At 34.3% G+C, this 19,261-nt stretch overlaps 3 protein-coding genes across 3 annotated transcripts; all 3 read left to right on the forward strand.

The window, feature by feature from the left end:
* Positions 1-55: 55 nt before the first annotated feature.
* Positions 56-9,732, forward strand: LOC134251597 (uncharacterized). Its single transcript, XM_062734004.1, has 20 exons — positions 56-300; positions 1,596-1,713; positions 2,088-2,167; positions 2,503-2,591; positions 2,775-3,032; positions 3,675-3,759; positions 3,867-3,987; positions 4,211-4,273; positions 4,982-5,111; positions 5,840-5,909; positions 6,204-6,274; positions 6,365-6,456; positions 6,843-6,981; positions 7,167-7,328; positions 7,538-7,614; positions 7,701-7,815; positions 7,944-8,140; positions 8,250-8,371; positions 8,495-8,622; positions 9,384-9,732. Exons 2-20 carry the CDS (start codon positions 1,621-1,623, stop codon positions 9,452-9,454), a joined length of 2,163 nt encoding a protein of 720 aa, XP_062589988.1. The 5' UTR covers positions 56-300; positions 1,596-1,620; the 3' UTR covers positions 9,455-9,732.
* A 1,316-nt stretch (positions 9,733-11,048) lies between these two features.
* Positions 11,049-11,916, forward strand: LOC134251579 (uncharacterized). Its single transcript, XM_062733980.1, has 4 exons — positions 11,049-11,189; positions 11,288-11,398; positions 11,501-11,746; positions 11,863-11,916. The coding sequence occupies exons 1-4, from the start codon at positions 11,130-11,132 to the stop codon at positions 11,914-11,916; spliced, it is 471 nt and encodes a 156-aa protein (XP_062589964.1). The 5' UTR covers positions 11,049-11,129.
* On the forward strand, positions 11,698-18,274 carry LOC134251567 (uncharacterized). Its single transcript, XM_062733969.1, has 13 exons — positions 11,698-11,746; positions 12,044-12,929; positions 13,020-13,074; positions 13,231-13,357; positions 13,643-13,801; positions 14,304-14,411; positions 14,700-14,849; positions 14,966-15,281; positions 16,385-16,519; positions 16,608-16,732; positions 17,015-17,141; positions 17,292-17,419; positions 17,968-18,274. Exons 2-13 carry the CDS (start codon positions 12,167-12,169, stop codon positions 18,262-18,264), a joined length of 2,490 nt encoding a protein of 829 aa, XP_062589953.1. The 5' UTR covers positions 11,698-11,746; positions 12,044-12,166; the 3' UTR covers positions 18,265-18,274.
* Positions 18,275-19,261: the final 987 nt, after the last annotated feature.

The raw sequence follows: 19,261 nt of genomic DNA on the forward strand, positions 1-19,261 counted from the left end.
ACGGATACTTCAGAGAGATAAGTGTAAAAGCATATCCAAAACACAAGGATAACATCCTATACACAGTATATGTTAGAAAACTAATTCCGTTTTAGGTCACCATCACATACAGCTTGCTTGATCAACTGTTACTCCTGAGCCGTTCAAGCACTTGCCAGCAACTCCTCATGCACCTGCGCATTTCTCCTCCATTTTCAACTTCCGGTTTCCGGTGTAAACAACAAAGTTGGTAGGATGTTGGATGTTGCAGTTGGTACAACTTAAACTCGAAGTTTAAAGTTGTCGAACGTTAGTCATCAGGTTTGATACAATTTAATTTGAAAAATTATTCATTGAAGATTCCAAACTACATAATGTGCTTTCATTAGTGTTCAGAATCTGTTCTTTTCAGAACAGGTTATGATATTGATGAAACTTGAAAATGCCTATAAGAACCGGTTACATGTAAAGTTAACTTAATAAATGTTAATGGGGATGTGTACGTCGAATTCTCTTCACGTCAATTTGTACCCGAGTATCTGGATGGTATGCCCTATGTATTAAAAAATGCAATGAACCAGACCCAGATTCAAACCCAGGCCCCCTAAATCTCTTGTCAGGTGTTCCAAATGAGCTATAGCTCTGGGATCACACCACTACATTCCTCCCTCCATAAAGGACACCACCTCGATCCCCCCTCCCATTCCACCAACCCAGACTTATCCCTGGCAAGCCTTTCACCTATTACTTCCAGGACATGGTAAGGGACCAAATGTATTAGAAGAGGTGAAAAATGCAGCAGACCAGACTAGGATTCAAACCTGGACCTCTGAATCTCTAGACAGATGCTCTAACAACTGATCCATCTGGCTACCAGTGATCGAACCCAGCTGACTGCCACAAGTGACACATAAAATGTCACTAGAAAAATGTGCTAAAATACAGTTTTACCATAAGTAATTTCAATATACAGGTTTTCGTCCTTTTTCACTCTAAAATCCTCTTCTGTATTAAAAATTAAGTTTAAAAATTATTTTTTAAACAAGTTTTTAACTGCATTCTCGTAAAAACATTAAATACTTTTAATTTGTAGTGAACAATTGAACAAAAAATAGTGGTCAACAATGCAAAAAATAGAGGTGCAACTGAATTTCTTAAGAACTAATCTGCCGGATGGTATGTAAGTGCTAAGCCATACATGTATCTCCCCCAGTGGATGCTAATCAGTCAATAGTGTATGAGGACTAGCCCTGATCTCTCTGACAGATGTGAGACTAAACCCTAGTCAGTTGGATACTTGTGCAAGGACTAAACATAATCTTTTAGGTGGATGCAAAACTAATCCAGAATAGGCAAGTAGTGTGCAAGATTAACCCTTATAATCAGATGTGATGTTTATCTTTTCTTTCTTCATAGTGCTATAAGTATGTTATTGTGGATCTGGGGACTGGTAAAGTAAAGTCTACCCCTTTTAAAAGTTCTTTTTAACCCTTCACATAAGTCAACATATATAAACTTGCAGTGGTTTGGACTGCCAACTCTATTTAACATATCCACATTATTTGAGATAAAGGTATTCATGGTACCAAAGCTCAACTGTACTCTGAAACTTTCAGTCTGGTTGCTGAGGAGTAAACAAGGATGAAGTTCTATGTGCATACAGAAGATCCACCCTTCACCATGGTTGTCAGATGGAATGAAAATGATGACAAATGTTTGCAGAATCTTGTAGATGTAAGACTATAATATTGTTTTTAGATAATTGAAAGGTTTATCAATAACATGTGTGCAGGTCTTACACATTAGCTAAATGGAGTATGTGTTAAAATCTTATGTTGAAGGAATTGTTTGAAACATTTTTCCTACATAGGTCCAATTTAGATGAAATTGGCTTTTTGTAACTTAGCTTATGACTTTGTTTCATATATTATTTGTTTTAATGTATCCAAGTTTATTGTTCATAAATTTGGAATTTTTATACAAGCATTCAAAAAATATCTTTGGTAGAAACATATCAAAGAAATGACACTATCAGAGTAGACAATCCTTGGGTGTTGGTCACAAATGGTATGTAACAGCTGCATGTTCTTAACTTGAATACATTTCAGATTTTCTGGAGCAATTTCAAATCAAAATACCCAGATGTGGAGGGAAGAATTGATAAATCAACAGTTAAAATATGGAAAGGGTAGGTTGAAAAAGACAAATCACTTTCCTAAGTCTATTTGCTTCAGGTGCATTACTATCTTAATGATGGATCTGAGCTTTCTGATAGATTCATTGTCATTTACTTGTTAGTTTGTATAGAAACTTTTAAAATTAATAACTCGGAAAATCCCAGAGGGACTCTTGACCCTTTCCCCTAGAGATGTGCATGTTAACTTGAACGTGGTGAGGCAAAGAAAAAAACTTTGATTTATCCAAGGATTTGTGATAAAATGTTTAAAAACATTTTTTTTGAGATATCAAACTCTAGCTGTACTTGTCTTTTTTTTTAATTTACTAATTTGTCTTATGTTTTAGGACAAAGGCATTAGACTTGTCTAGCAAAGTTTTACAAAAAGTGAAAAATATGGATGACATATATATAAAGTGGATGACAATGCCACATGGTAAGATTTGTATCCAATATTCCTTTTAAAAGCATTTAGAAATGTATAACATTTGCACATGTAAGTGCAAGGTAAATGAAATGGTCAGTGTTTAAAAAAAATCACAAATATTTATTCTTTTGATACTATTTATTTGTATTTATGAGATATGTTTATTAAGTGTAGTACTTTTTTATTCTCAAGAGAACAAGAAGGAACGAAATGCAGAGAAAGTTCCATCTGAAACTGTTGAACCATCCTCTTCGAAGAATTCAGTAAATGCAGATAATGTATCTGAAAAGAACCACTCTTTAAAGAAAATGGATTCTTCATACTCAGTGTCAGAATTACTAGAATTAGCTGATGCCTTGTCTTCTAAATGCCGAATCCAGCATGCCATTGTTTTATACAGTGATATCCTCAAAAAAGAACCCAACAACCAATCTGCTATCATTGGCATTGGTAAGGCTAAGTTGTGTATTACTGTAGAGAAAAATAACTAGCAACTGTCTGTTGAAGTACAATAAAAACCTTTATAACCTTTATTAAAACCATTATAGCAACCATTGCATACAGTATAGCACATTTATAGCAGTACAGTGAAATGGCTTTCTTGCAACTTTGTATTGCAGTACAGTAAAACACCTTTCTAGCATCTATTGCAGTACAGTAAAACTTTCTATAATAAACCTTGACATCATAAGCTACAGGTTCTGTGTCCACTCTATTTTCAAAAATATTTGACCACCTACTACAAAATTCTCTCATTCTCATTAATATTAATGGCAAACATTCAAACAGAAAAAACTAACTGGCACTTCAAGCCAGAAACTTTTTGTCAAATGAAAATGACTTGTATATATTTCACACATGGATGTTACAATAACCACTAATTAACTCTGGTGCATCAACTAATACTTTACTCGCCTCTTTTTTTTTTTAAATCTATCATATCTTATAAAAAAAATCTTCTTTGCATAGCAAAATTTTGTAGTAGGCAATCAGAGATTTATGAAAATAGAATGGCTACCATAGTGAACAATCCATAATGTAATGAATCATTTGCCACTGATACTTCGTCCCCTTAACAAAATATTTTTTTAGCTGATTGCTATCTACAAGCTGGGAGACCCAATAAAGCACTATCATGTTTGAAACAAGCACAAAAAGTAAAGGACACAGCTTTCAAGTAAGTACACATTTTAATTTTTTTGATTAGGAATATATCCCATATGGCTATTACCTGTATAGCAATAGATTTAATTTGTGGTAAATTATGACAAAATAATATTTTAGACTTGGACAATGCTACTTTAAGCTGGGCGAGTTTGATAAGGCTGTAGAAACATTGATGGGGTATTGTAAGGAACTGCGGAACAGAGGGGGGACTTCAGCAGCTCATAAACAGGATGTCCAGGTAAAACAAGGCAGTATAATTATCATATATCAACAATTTTGTTGAAATCATATAGATTTAATAAATATGTACCTAAACTAATGAAAGAGAACGAATGAGAATGACAATATAAATATATATATTTATTTGCATTGAGATATGCTTATGTACAGATCGATAAGAAAAGTCAAGCATCACTGAATGTTTTTCCTAATCCTTAATTCCTTTTATTTATGTATTTCAGGTTTGGCTTGCTAGAGCGTATGTTGGGAAAGGCCAAAAAGATATGGCTTTGGTAGTTTTACAGGTAATTTACAAGATGTACATTTCAGATGTAGTTGGTTGATATATGTAAAGCATCTCTAAAGCATCTAAAGCATGCATATTTGTTACAATTTGTCTTGCTACACAGTTAATATTCGCTTTAATAAAGTCAAGTTCCTATACCTCTAATGGCAGTGTTCCAGTTTCACATTTAGGAGCAGGTCCATTCTAAAGTAATCGTATTATAAAGCTTATCTGGATCAAAATTCCAAAGATGATGCAGCTAACAATGTTAACAACCAATCTTGCTTTGTATTTTTCATAACACCTGCATTTGAAGATTAGTTGGAGTTTTCAGAGCACATCTATTTCTTTCTAAGAAACACATCTTCACAACTTTAGGGGTCTCGAGTCAAAGCATTATCTTTGAATCTTAATCTTTGGAGTTGATTCTCTCATTCACAACATTGAGAAGCACAAATCAAATTGAAGTACTGCAATCAGACCATAAATATGGATTGAAGTTAATTAAAGGTCCAAGCTACAACATGTTGACTCTGGACCACAGACTGTGTAAATGCATTCATGGACCAAAGCATAGACGACACATATAGGGATGCACAATTCCAGAATTGTTTTAGAAGCTGCCTGTACTTGTATTTGGTGCAGACTATTGTAGGAAATATATGAGATGATAACCATTTGACATTTAATTCCTCTGCAGTGAATTCTTCATGTATGGGTTTTGCAGGGCGTATTGAGGGAAAACCAGGAACATTTAGATGCCTTGACAGAGTATGCTCCCCTGATTTTTCCTCTGGGTCCTAAACAAAAGGAGGAGGCCATGACCATCATGCTGACTGTGCTGGTCAACAAACGAGGTGAGTAGTGCACAGAAAGGGAGGTAAATCTTATCATCATGCTGACTGTGCTGGTCAACAAACGAGGTGAGTAGTGCACAGAAAGGGAGATAAATCTTATCATCATGCTGACTGTACTGGTCAACAAATGAGGTGAGTAGTGGACAGAAAGGGAGGTAAATCTCATCATGCTGACAGTGCGTGTCAATAAACGAGGTGAGTAGTGGAAAGAAAGGGAGATAAATCTTATCATCATGCTGACTGTACTGGTCAACAAACGAGGTGAGTAGTGCACAGAAAGGGAGATAAATCTTATCATCATGCTGACTGTGCTGGTCAACAAACGAGGTGAGTAGTGCACAGAAAGGGAGGTAAATCTCATCATGCTGACTATACTGGTCAACAAACGAGGTGAGTAGTGGACAGAAAGGGAGGTAAATCTCATCATGCTGACTATACTGGTCAACAAACGAGGTGAGTAGTGGACAGAAAGGGAGATAAATCTCATCATGCTGACTGTACTGGTCAACAAACGAGGTGAGTAGGGACAGAAAGGGAGATAAATCTCATCATGTTGACCATGCTGGTCAAGAAACGAGGTATGTAGTGGACAGAAAGTGAGATAATTCTCATCATGAAACAAGAAACATGATAGGTAGTGGACAACAAGGGAGGTAAATCTCATTTAAAATAATTAAATTTGATAATTGCATTGGGAGATACAAATGAGTTGTTTTTCTTTGTTGTAGATGATAATTATGTGAAAGAAAAATTTGCCTTTTTGTGTCAACAAGAACATGGAATGCAGGTGTTAGAGAGGTTTGTGAAAAATTATCATCATTTCTTCATTTCTTCTACTTTTGCACTTTTTCATGTTGATAGCATTATAGAAATAAAATTCAACTATTCTTGTAGACATTCATTCTGATTGATAACTTGCCATGAAAACCAAATGCTAATCAAATTAATCAAATTGAACAAATAATTATACACATACCTCTTGCTGAGATTTTCAGTTTACACTATGCCTTCCTCTGTATTCTTGCTACCTTTCATAACATGCTTTGAGCCTTTGACTATAACTATAAACCTATTAATTACTTGTCACTGAAGCATGTCAGGCCAGGCTTGGAGTGATGTCCCTGCTGTTGTTTTTATGGCAACTAGTCTTCGTGATGTTGGAGGTGAGAAACTTCCTCAGATTCTGTAACCTGACTTTTCCACTCTCTATCCAAAAGTCCTCTGACTCATGTTTGATTTCTTGTTCTGTACAGCTATTAAGGAGGCTGAAGCATTACTGAAGCATGCTAACATGCTGCAGCCAGAAAATCCCCACACTTTGTTAACTTATGTTCATACTCTAGAGGTGAGAATGCTTCCTTAAGGTTCAGTAAAATATCTTAACCTAAGGCTGATTGTATAAATTACATAACAGGCTTTAAGTGATTATGTCACGGGCACTGGAAGTTAATGTAAATATATAGTATGTGTATGTATAAAAAAGTTTTTTATACATACACATACTATACATTTATATTAACTTCCAGTGCCCGTGGATTATGTGATGTATTCAGTCTGTCAGATACATGTAATCAAAATTGGAACGCAACTTCTAACAAACTTCTCTAGTTATTCAATCTGTAACAATCCATAATTTTGATCAATTTTAAAATCCAACTATTACTGGGTGAATTGTGAAAATGTTGGCACAAGGTGCAGCTGCTTTTTAATTTTTGATTCTTTAAAATTTAGCTGGTTGAAAAACATACAGAAGCTGTCCAAGAAATTATTACCTACATAACTCGATGGCCAGATAAGGAAATAGGGAACTTTAAGATTGGAGCTTTACTGCCAATCATGAATCACTTCCATGGTGATGTATACCTTAATGGTAATTACATTTAGACAAAATGCTTTGTGAATCAAAGGTACAATTATGCAGTACTGTTTTCAAAGTTATTACCAAATAAAATAATTCTGTGATTAAAATTATGTGTTTATTCCATTTAGATAAATTTAAGTATTTTTTCATGAAATGAATAGAATTATTTAATATGAATAGTTTCTATTACTTAGTTCCAGAAGCAGATTTGCCCAACAATTCAGTTTCCACAGTAACTACAGCTGAACCGTATCCTGAGGATGTTAACTATCTACTGGCTGTTATCTTTACTTTAGTCAAGATTCTGTTCATCAAAGGAGCATTAGCCTTCATAAAACCAATCACAAGTTTGATAGGTAGTGTTGAAAATGAGTCTTTATTGCAAATAAGAATGTGCTCTCTCTATGTACATGTATATTTATTGTTAATGTGTTCAGTTTAATGGACATTTGGAAATGTCATTATTATAAAATATTCGTAATATATTTACTTTTAAGATCTTTTTTCGAAGAAAATTTATAAAATAAAGATGGTGTCCTTTTAAAAATTCACTTTCCAAATTCAGATCCACTGACAAAGGGGCATGAACTCCACAAAACAAACATAAGAAATGAGGCTGCCTACTTCTCATGCATTAACCAGGTAAGGTTATAAATCAACAAAAATTCCTGCAATGTTTATTGCACAGATATTGGGAGAATATTTTACTGTGACACATTTTCCCTCAGTTGCAGGAAGTGAGAGTCGATGTCAACCACGTAGTTTCCTGTGATCAGTATGTATACTTTGTAGGAGACAGCCATTGTGTTCCACCAGCATGGCAGCCCATCCAGTTCAAGGCAGGTTTATCAATGTATAAGATGAGAATTAATTTACATGTATGCATTATCTAACACAATGGATTAACTCCAATGACCTTTGTAAATAAAGTTATTGTGTTTTATTTTAATGTATCTTAAAATATCAGGGAGAGGAGAAGATAATCCACCCGATCTTGTCTACAGGGACAAAAATCTGGCATCTACGGGAGGAGAGCATATTTTATCCTAAACACAACTTTAATTCAGCAATAAGCAAGATTCCTGATGGTGCAACAACAGTGTTTTGTTTTGGAGAGATTGATTGCAGAGAAGCTCTTCTGCTGTGTATGGAAAAAGCCAAATATGATGTAAAGATACAGTATTAAAATAAAAAAAATAATCAGATCGACTACTAATTTAGAGATTTACTGGATAGTTTGATAAAAGAAGTTAAATATTGTTCCTCCTATATTTTAGAGCTTAGAGGAAGGAATGGACCGGGTGATAGAAATCTATGTTGATCTGTTGACAAGGTTACAGAGTCTCCATCACTGGGACGTTTATGTACACCCTGTGTTACCTGTACTAGATTTAACCAGGTAAATTTGGTAATAAAAGTTGTGACCAGGTTCTGCCAAGTGACTAAGCTTTTATTTATTAAAAATATTTGTACTTTCGAAATTTATTTGCACAACACTAAATTTCATTAACTTTATCATTAGGGCTTTGGTTATGCAGTTTAACCAGAGAATGATGAAAAAATTGTCCAATACCAGTCTTAAATGGCTAGGTTTTGTGGACAGTCTGCTGACTAAGGAAAGTGGAGAACTTAAACTAAAGAAACAATATGGTAAGTATGGAAGAGAAAACTGATAGCAGAACAGAAACTCATCAAGAAGAGAAAAATGCAAATTAATTTCCCTTTGCCATTTCTGACATTCAACATATCTTGATGAGTTACAGATCAAGTTTGAATTTTGTTTTGCTGCAATGATTTTTGAGGGAAATACAGCCTTTTTAATTTTTAATGGGGACCAGATTACATTAGGGGACTAGTATTGTTAATGTAATACTCTCAGAATGCTTGTTTATAATGCTCTCAAATATAAGTATTATAGGAATGAAATACATGTATAGAGATTAAAAACAGTATTCAAGTTCAAAAGTCAATTAAATCAATACAAATTGAAAGCAAAGCAAACTAAATCTTCAGAGGTGGGATCAGGTGCCATGGAGGAGTAAGCATTCCTGTTGACTGGTCACCCCTACTGTTTGCTCCTTGTCATGATTGTTCAAATCTAAAAATCCATTGACAATTCAGTGTATAAATAATGGTCTAACAATTGGTATGAAAATTGTCAGTCAGCATTCTACTCTTGTAGTTTTGTAGGATAAATATTTAGGAAAAACAATTACAAAATTGGTGTTAAAGATAGGTAACTAAAGCCAGAAAGTCAGTAAGCATGAAAATAGAGTTGATACTCTAAATTTAAATCTTTTAAGGTATCTTAATCATGAAAAGGTAAGAAATTAAACAAATATATGTAACTTTATTAAAAATGTTTATAAAAAGTACTGTAAATATTAATGTGTATCTTTATTATTTTGTAGAGTTTGATGGGACACATGTTCATCCCTGTTACCTTGAAGTTTTACAGAAATCTCTACAGAATCAGGCTTGACTTGTTACCTAGAAGTATTAGAGAATTCTCTAGCAGAGGGTCTGACTTTGAGTTTTTAGAGAAGTGGGTGTGACTTTGTTACCTAGAAGTATTAGAGAATTCTCTAGCAGAGGGTCTGACTGTGAGTTTTTAGAGAAGTGGGTGTGACTTGTTACCTAGAAATATTAGAGAATTCTCTAGCAGAGGGTCTGACTTTGAGTTTTTAGAGAAGTGGGTGTGACTTGTTACCTAGAAGTATTAGAGAATCCTCTAGCATGAAATGGGGATTTGGAGTTTTAGCGAAGTGATCTGACGTGCATAGAGAGACCTATACTGAAGAAAGGAATGGAGTGACATTATATCTTGCCAAATATTTGAAATCATTGCTTTTTTATTCATTAGTTTAATGTGCAAGGGATTTTTTTATTTATAAACCTTTAAAAATAGGTTGTGCCATATTCATATCCCTCTGAAGGATGTAAGTAGCAGTATTTTATCTAGCAATTATAATTAAGGTCTTCCTAATATACTAGTTATAGTATACACGAAAATTATATAAAATAAATGTGATGATCTCTGTGCTATCATATACATGATTTTTTTTAAATGTACATGTATGTTTTTTTTATTTTATCTTGAGCTAGAAACTACTTTTTATTACATCATATCAATCATATACATGTACCTTTATTGTGATGTACACTTGTATTTTACATTTTTTAATAGGTCATATCATGTTATGTCTATCGTGAGAAAATATATGTTGTTTGATGTCAATCTTAGACTTTGATTACTAGAACTATGCATTGGCTTATAGTTCACCTGTGAGTATACATTGTAGGTCAGATACAGCATGTTTGAATTCATCATTTATAAGACAAAACATTGGAAGTGTAACGGGAGAGGTGAAAAATGTGATGGACCAGACCGGGATCATCTTCGCTAGCCAAGGGTTTCTGATATGCTACTCTCCTCATGAAGATAGTAGCGTATCAGAAACCCTTGGCTAGCGAAGATGGACCGGGATTGAATGCTGGTCCCCGAAATATCCAGTCAGGTGCTCTACCAACTGAGCTATCAGGACACTGGCAATCAAATCTGTCTGACCACCACATTTCTCCCTCCTTAAAAGCCTTTGTCCCCAATGACACACACATGGATCTTCCCTAGAAGGTCTTTCACCTGTCAAATCCTGGTCATAGAAACCAGTGTAATGGGAAAGGAGAAAAATTCAGTGGTTTAAACCTGGATTCAAATACCAGTGGCCAGATAGCTTAGTTGGTAGAGAACCTGACTGGAGATTCAGGGGACATGGGTTTGATCCGATGCATTTTTCACCTCTCCTGTTGCAGAAGATTTATGATGTGCAGATCGAGGATTTATGCCAAGTTTGTCCTCGATCAAGATTACTATCAACAACAGAAAAATAAGTTTTTGTGCATAGTTTTGTATGACATCTATTACAAAACAGTCACATATTCTGTGTCATCAAAATAAAATTTTTTTTTTTTTTTAATTTCGTGGAAGTTTAGTGGAAGTACACACGAATGAAACAGTTATGGACCAAATTAACAAAACAGCTCTTTTGTGTGCTAAAGATAGATTTAGTATTAAACGTTAAAATGTTGCTTTCAGCATAATGTTAGTTTTTATCACTGCATTGAAACGTAGAAAGACGTTTATGTAAATTTCAGATATGTTTTATTGTACTGAATTTGTCATTCTCCAGAGTGCTCTTCAACTGGTTGAAAAACAGGTAAGCTCCGTTTCAATGAACTCGAATTTCCTCAGTTTCCAATCGATAGCAATAAATGGGTTATCAAGATATCTGAATGTGTCATGCTTTTTTTAAAGGAAAAATTGTCCATTGGCAAGGCTAAAGTCAATCAACCAGTGTGTATAGTAAAACTAGCCGTAGAGGAGATTGTGAGGGGACTGGAAGAGGACAATGAGCCAGAGGATAAGGTTAGCTAGGAAAGTAAAATACATGTAGTTAACTAATCCTAGGTTTATTTAATACTTTCATATAATTTGCATACGTTGTTCACTTATTTCTTTTTGCTGTAGCTTTGGTGGAGTAAGAGGGTTCATTCCGTGATTTTGTACAAGGTTCAGGCTTCACATTATAAGAAATTGCCAGATGAGGCCACTGCTTGCTCAGTGCAGGAGGTTACAGACATCTTCCAAGATGGATGGATGGAACCAAAAAAGGTTGACAGTCAAGATGTCTTGTCAGACATTTTGCCCTCTATCAGCAGGTCGCTGTACTTCAGTCTTGTGAAGGAGTGCTGCTGGCATGGATTCCTGACAGAGGTACATGTATATTATAAATCTATAAATGGGGAGCCCCATGCTATAATGAAGTGTTAAATCAAAGTATCCTCAATTTACTGTACATGTTATACTGAAAATTGCTTTAAAACTCGCAGATTGTTACATTTGTTTCTAATGCTGCTTGTGATGGAGATACAATCATTTTCTGACAAAGTTGGAAAGACAAAAGATACTAAAAAAAAAGTAGATACAACCTCTTATATCACATAATGATTTTCAATTTACCACAGCAGAGTATTTTTTCCATGCCTGTTTATGTTTGTTTAATTATTTCAGATTCTCTGGCATTTGAAAAAAGATTTTTCTAGTCAGTTAATCCAAGATGGAATAGGATATCTAAACCAACTAGACAGCCATGATATCTGTGACATCAAGTTAGGAGCTTGTCTTATTGAACACATGATGTCATATCTGATATCTGACAGTGTTAAAGACAATATTCAGGGAGCACTATCTCTGTTTCCAGATGTTTTGACTCAGTTTTGTAGAATAATGGACAGTGTGAAGGAAGCCTCCTTAGGAAATGAAGATATTACTCTACTAACAACATGTTTCTATCAGATCTCACTGTTACTGTGTTTGCACAACAAAGATGAAAGTATCAAAAATTTGCAAAAATGGTTTGATGGAAATGCCATTGCTACCAAAAGTAGCAATTCAGAGAAAAGTTTAATCTTAAAAGACTACTTTGGTAAATTTATGATGGATAACATGCGTGGGTGCTATTTTGACTTGAACAATGAAGTTGTCAATTATCTTAGAGAAAATCTTTCATCACAATGCCTCTTTACTTCTCTAATTAAATTGATGTCTTTGGGGGGTCCTACGTTATGCTGTTCCCTACTTGATTCTTTGTCATCAGATTCTGAATTTAGATTTGTATGTATTTGTGAGAGTGAGATTCTAATGTATTCAGAAAATCAAAACAAAAAATCAGACATGAACAAAGTGAAAGTCAATTTTGATAGTAGAAACCTCACAAGGAAAATGATTCAGTTGCTACCAGGAGCATGTGATCCTGATGTAAAAGATACCAGTGAGACAATTTATAGTTATTTATCCTCAATGTTAGGCAGTGTGAATGTTGAAGATGAGATTTTTCCTGATATGTCAATCACAGCAGCAATTTGGCGAGTTCAGGAGAGACAACCAAGATTTCAAGGCAAGCATCTGTTAAGCATAAAAGTATTGAAAATGATTATTAACAATGAAAATACATGTACATATATCTAATATTGTTTGAATTTTGTAGATTTTCTATGGAGGTTTGTGACAAGTCCAATCGCTTCACTTTGGTCATGTGACAAGTAAGTAAATTTGATGAGAATGTTTTTTTCTTTTTCGTCTATTTACACATTTTATTTAACTCTATTCTCAATTCTACAGTAAGCTTAATGAAATGTCTCTAATTCACTTGTTAAAAAATAACAGTTTTATGCTTACATAAAATCTTTTCCACGCAGGTTGCTCTCAGTTTTACAATCAAATCTGGACTTGTTAGCAGAGAAGGAACTACTGCTGCATTTGTATAAACTTGTTTGGAAATTAACTGGCAAAGTTGCAGATACCCAGTTAGAAAAAATGACAAAGGTATAAATAAATTTTTCCAATTTTAAATAATGAAAAATGAATACAAAGAATTTAAGTGAATGACTAGTCTTAACACTGGTACAGTTTCTTTTACTGTCTAAGTTTAATATTAAATCTTTATTATTTTGAATCCTTAGTTTTTTCATAACCAAAGATTTCCTTATGAAGTGTGGGAGGAGGAGGGGTTTCTTAGTAAGAAATGCCATTTTTCTCTTCCTATATTACATTTCTTAAAACATTTCTATTTACACTAACCACACCTGTTCAGAATCTCGCTTATTACAGTTGGTGATGGACAGTTTTAGTCAGCTTGACCTTCCATCACGTGGTCAGCATGTTGTACATGTGTACATCACCTACAGAGAGTGGCCCAAACCCCAGTCTGTTACCCCCACATCCTTAAATCAAATCCTCAACAAATTCACCACAGGAATGGAAGAAAAGGTAATTCTCTAAATCAGTGCTAACATTTGCTGTAGAATTATAGTGTTCCAAAGAAATAAAGACCTGTCTATCAATATTATATTTTTTTGAGAGCTACAGTTCTGCTGCTGTGCTATCCTTAATATAGATGTAAGTAAAAGCTTTTACAGTGAAAACCAGTTAAGTCATTCAACATGCATTTATGTCATTGATTATAGACAAGTCAATAACTATACTGTAGATCACTAAATTTTCACGACACCTTATTTTCATGAGATAGTTATTGGCTCTCTATTAGCTAGACAGAATATTCACAAACTATGGTTATTGTTCTATAAAATCTTTAGGGATTCTGATATATGTGAGAAATTTTTGCAAGCATATTGTCTAGCATACATGTAATTACTCTAAAATAAAGCCTTGTGAATAAACTGATTTATACTATGTGTACTACAATTGTGAAGTACACATTTTCACTTGAAAATGGTCATGATAAGTGATGATTTTTTTCTGGTTTGTTTAGGTTCTGGTAGAGATTCATCAAGCTGTTTTACAAAATGCTGATCTGACCGTAAGCCAACTTTTGGAGAGAGCTGTAGGTGGAACACACCAGGCAGACATTGTATGCTCAGTATGTACAACATATTCTATATCCAAACATCACTGTCATTACAGTGCAAAGTACAGACATAACTACGTACTCAGTAAGGGTGTTTAGAATATCTTGTCACACTAAAACCTTGTATGCAAACACACCACCATACTGATAGCATATTCATGTATTTTTTTAAAACATGAATTAAGAGTATTTTCATCAGGTGATGGGTTCAATATTGTGTAAATTATTAAAAACTTTACAATATACAGACAGGCTAGAAAAATGACTGTAGAAATTCAGAATTCTGTATTTTATACACAGATACTGCAGACACTACAAGAACTGTGTTTATATCATGATGATTCAGCCAGAAGTATGCTCTGTAGCAGACTGGCCGATTTTCTGACTTCTCACTCTCTTACTCAGAAGGAACAGGACACAATGATTAAATTTCTGCAGGATCTCATCAAGGTAGTTAAAAAAAATAATTTTGATATAAAAAATGTATTGATGTGTAAATCTTGAAATTTTACTCTAAATTTGAGTAAATTTGTATTGTTACTGACATTACTATCGGTACATTGTAGGATGGTAAGGAAGCTGTGCTAGATCCAGAGGAATTCTACCTCTCCGTTGTAGTTCCTCATTTGTCTTCATGTAAACATCAAAACTCAGAGCTGACCGTGCAACTTGCTCTAGATCTGGGAGGAGTAGCATTGATGGAGATCCTGGAACAAGGGAAGTCAGACATTGACCTCACACTGAGCCTCGGGTCAGCTGCTGAGATACTGGAGAACTGCAGGGTTCTGTGGTATAAGAACAGGGACAGTGTTATCATTAAACCAAGAGTAGTGGCCTATCTTAACCTTCTAAGGCAGTTTAAAGAAAGGAACACATTTTGTGGTATGTTCATTTTCTTTTTAAGTAGAAACAAACATTATGTGTTATGTATACACACAAAAAGCAAAAAAAAAAAAAAAAAAAAAAAAAAACATCAGAACAATGGAATTATAGTTCAACAATAATTTACTGGCTTTTTAGGTAAAAATTTTTGATATAGAGAATACTAGAATTTGATGTATGTTAAAGCTTCTATGTGTATTGGAAAATTTTGTTCAAGCCAGTTGGACTTGAATGGGGACAAAAGAGGATGTCATTTTTTTTTTCTTTTTGCATACAGTATATGTCTATTCCTGCAAGTCTTTACAATTTTTTAAAAAAGAAATTTCAATGCTAGTGACATTTACATGTAAAAACCCCATTAATATTGTTACAAATGTAGTCTTTCTTTATACTGGAAATTATTAAATAACTTGGGAATTTATTTCATAATAGAGGATATTGGTTCCTCTCAGACAAAATGAATTGTAAATATTTAAGGAATGACTCTAATTCTTGGCCAAATTATCGAGTATAATATGGTTTGGGTCAGTTTACGCTTTATAATCCGCGAAGCGGATTATAAAAAAGCGTAAACTGACCCAAACCATATTATACTCGATAATTTAGCCAAGAATTAGAGTCATTCCTTATAATTTAATTTTAAAATAATTAAACAACTGGGGATGTAAAATTGTGTTGTTTTTATGAGTTCAAATTTACCGCGCAATAATACAACCGTAGTAACGGAAGTGATGGGAAGCGAGGGGAGGTAAAAACTGATACATAGATCTAGCAGCCATGATGCTTGTTTACATGAGGTAAGATCGAGCAACTGTTTGAAATTAAAGGTACATTCATTAAATCTGGAATTTTCCATGAATCCCAAGGACTGGAAATGAGGGGATTGATGGATACAGATGATTATGCTGGTTGTCAAGGGGGTGTGTCCCCATACCAAACCAGATTATACAAAATGTTATGCTTTCCTTTTTGGAAATCAACCAATGAGAGGCAAGAATTCAAGCAAAATTAAATTATTAGATGATGATTTACAATTTTCATAGACAAGTGAGCAAAAGGATGGACTAACAATAGAAATTATATTTGATGGTAACTTTTTATAGTTGACTGGATTGTAAAAGCCACAATGGATTATGACTGCACTGTAAGATTGGCTGCTTTACATGTATGTCTGACAGATGAAGAGTTTTACAGTGTCTGTGATTCTGTGTGCAAACATCTTCTCCACCCAGACCAAGGTGAGTAAAAATTGTCAATGACCATTTTAGTACAAATATTTACCCTGTCTGGAGTTATTTTTCACATAGTTCAGTATCTGTATTACAGAAATAGATTATGAGAATTTCCTGCGGCTCGTTGCTGGAAGTGAGGAACTCTCTCAGATGATTGGGGGTTACCTTCATGACAGATGGACTCTCAATTACCAAACATTGCTGTTAACTCTTTCACAGGTAGGGTTTATCAAAATATGAATTTTTGAATCAGTTCATTGGTACATTGCTGGCTTTATATGTAGGGGGATGAATATTAAATTCTTCATTCTTTATTTTCAAAACTTTACTGTAAATTCAAATCTGACTAGAGTAAAGATATATAGTCTTTGGTAATAAGGTTTGAATAGATAAATTAGAAAAAAAATTAATAGATACACAAAGAAAATTGTTATACCGTAGATTTCTAGACATGTACTCTTGACTGTCATCATTATGGAATTTAATATCTCTCTATTTTAGGTGACACCACATTTGATACCAGAGGAATGGATTCGGTTATTCAAGTTCCTGAGAGGAATTGTCAAATCCGGTCATCTTTGCGTATCTGTTAAGATGTCAGGAATTTTGCCACTGGTTAATCTCACAGGTATCATGTAACTATTTAAAAATAAGACTGATCATAATGCTTTTAGTAATGTATGTATCTGTTACGTCTAGATAAACTGAACAGAAAAAAGATATCATCATAAGGAAAGATGCACTCCAGAAATAGATAACATTAATTTTTCTGTTTCAGAGATTTCAGAGTTGCTTCCCCTGTCTCAGTTACTTAGTGATGTTCTGAGGATTCTATCTCAAACACAAAGCCAGCTCCCTCCTCCTGCTGTGGAACATTGTATCAGGTCTACAATGGCTGTCTACAAGGTACTCCCTGTTTCATTTTTTTAAAAAAGTGTAATATTGTAGGTGAAATTGTTATTGCAATACTGTATTACATATATACTTCCTATCCCCAAAGAAAAATGCATTCTATCCAAGGAAGTATCCTCCTACCAATCCATTTAAGATTAGTTGACCAGGGCGATACCTAGTGAACTTAATAAGACTGACAATTAGGGTGCAAATATTTTCCCTTATGACCTTTTGCGTGGAATACTAAACCTTTTGTATTCTTAACAAATGAATTCCTGTGTTGAGCTTTACATGCTCAGAAATTGATTTCTCCGTGATCTCTCATAACAACATAACAGAAAATGGTTAATATTCAAGGTTATTCTATTTGGTCAGCTTGTCAAGGCTGACAGTGTCTCTAGTCGCAGGCACCTGACGTTATTTCTATTAAAAGAAATATAAGTAACGTCAGCTGCCTGAGCTTCTAGTTTATTATTTCTCTATACATGTATAAAAACATATGTATAGAGGTTGACTTTTCATTTTGAAGTTGTATGTTTTTTATCAATTTTTATTTACAGAATGTGGTTCTGTCAGAAACAGTTATTACACCTCACTGCTGTCTGTTCCTGCTCAATCAAGTGTTCTCACATATCACCCTGGCAACAGGCCATTTCCCCCAAGAAATGCTCGATTCTGTCAATATACTGCTGTTAGACATTGTGTGCCAGGTGGAGGACCTGTGTGGAAAGGTTGCCATAGATACAGTGTGTAGAGACCAGTTGTCTTGGTTACAGAAAACTTCCTGTGCAATTCATAACGCAGAAACAAGAGACATGGTTCAAAAAAAGCTGCTGTCAGTTTTACTTGTACATTGAAGTCTTTCATATGTCATTTCAATAAAAAATTTATATTTTTCAAAAAGTTATTATCTACGTATTGAAAGCTTTGAAGTATGAACAGCATATTAGTTCTACACTATTTGTTAAGCAAGAAATATAAAAACGAACATTTTCACTAACCAATGTTTGTGGTCCACTCTGCCCCTACATCATGAGAAGCAAAGTGGACAGGAAAGTCCTGGCTAGCAAAGGTGTTTCTCACATGAAGCAAGGTACAACTGTCATTTTAAATTACTGTGAAATCACTAATTTTCATGTAGGTTTAATTTTTCTTTGTTTTCAAGGTATAATGAGTCCCACTAATTTATGTCCACCATGAAATGTAAAATTCCTTATATATAACTATGCAGCATTTTTTTATCCGCAAAGTCAAATTCCCACATGCATATTTTTTCTCAATGCACAAAATTTGACCCCCAAAAAAATATATGTGTTTTTACAGTAGTTGTGCAAAAAATAGCAAGCGACTTAAATTCCTTCAAGAAAGTTCCTCAAAGCCCATGGGCCTCATCAGGCATCTGAGCTTATCAGCTATGAAAAAGCACAAACTGGTTTGTTATTGAAAAATTATCGGGTTTTGGGGCTTGGATTTTATACTTGTTGAGGATGCCTCCTTATCAAATAAGCATATAACTTTGCCAAGGATAAAAAAAAATCAGGATTTTCCCCCCTATATATAACTTAGTTAAAATTTGATCCCCCTATATGGCCTGTCCATACCCTGAGATCATGATTTGAACAAAATTGAATCTTCCCTACATGAGAGTGCTTACATGTCAATAGACTGTATGACTAAACATAGCTTTTCTATTCTTGAGAAATTTTTTTCCTATTTTATTCTATGTAAAACTTTGATCCCCCATTGTAGCCCCACCTATCCCCAGGGGTCATGATTTAAAGAAACCTGAATCAAAATCACCTGAGGGTGCTTCCATAGAACAAGAGATCCATGGGCCACAAAGCTCACCTGAAT

This window comes from Saccostrea cucullata, unplaced genomic scaffold, assembly GCF_032062105.1.
Source record: "Saccostrea cucullata isolate Sc308-1 unplaced genomic scaffold, CSIRO_AGI_Scuc_v1 ctg37, whole genome shotgun sequence".
Lineage (NCBI taxonomy): Eukaryota > Metazoa > Mollusca > Bivalvia > Ostreida > Ostreidae > Saccostrea > Saccostrea cuccullata.

Excerpts from the sequence above, each read along its gene's own strand:
- LOC134251597 (XM_062734004.1), top strand. The coding sequence starts at position 1,621 with ATGAAGTTCTATGTGCATACAGAAGATCCACCCTTCACCATGGTTGTC. Across the intron at positions 6,275-6,364 it reads TAGTCTTCGTGATGTTGGAG|CTATTAAGGAGGCTGAAGCA; the intron begins GTGAGAAACTTC and ends TGTTCTGTACAG. Across the intron at positions 7,816-7,943 it reads GCCCATCCAGTTCAAGGCAG|AGGAGAAGATAATCCACCCG; the intron begins GTTTATCAATGT and ends AATATCAGGGAG.
- LOC134251579 (XM_062733980.1), top strand. The coding sequence starts at position 11,130 with ATGTTTTATTGTACTGAATTTGTCATTCTCCAGAGTGCTCTTCAACTG. Across the intron at positions 11,190-11,287 it reads TTCAACTGGTTGAAAAACAG|GAAAAATTGTCCATTGGCAA; the intron begins GTAAGCTCCGTT and ends CTTTTTTTAAAG. Across the intron at positions 11,747-11,862 it reads GGCATGGATTCCTGACAGAG|ATTGTTACATTTGTTTCTAA; the intron begins GTACATGTATAT and ends TAAAACTCGCAG.
- LOC134251567 (XM_062733969.1), top strand. The coding sequence starts at position 12,167 with ATGATGTCATATCTGATATCTGACAGTGTTAAAGACAATATTCAGGGA. Across the intron at positions 13,358-13,642 it reads AGTTAGAAAAAATGACAAAG|TTGGTGATGGACAGTTTTAG; the intron begins GTATAAATAAAT and ends CGCTTATTACAG. Across the intron at positions 15,282-16,384 it reads AGAAAGGAACACATTTTGTG|TTGACTGGATTGTAAAAGCC; the intron begins GTATGTTCATTT and ends AACTTTTTATAG.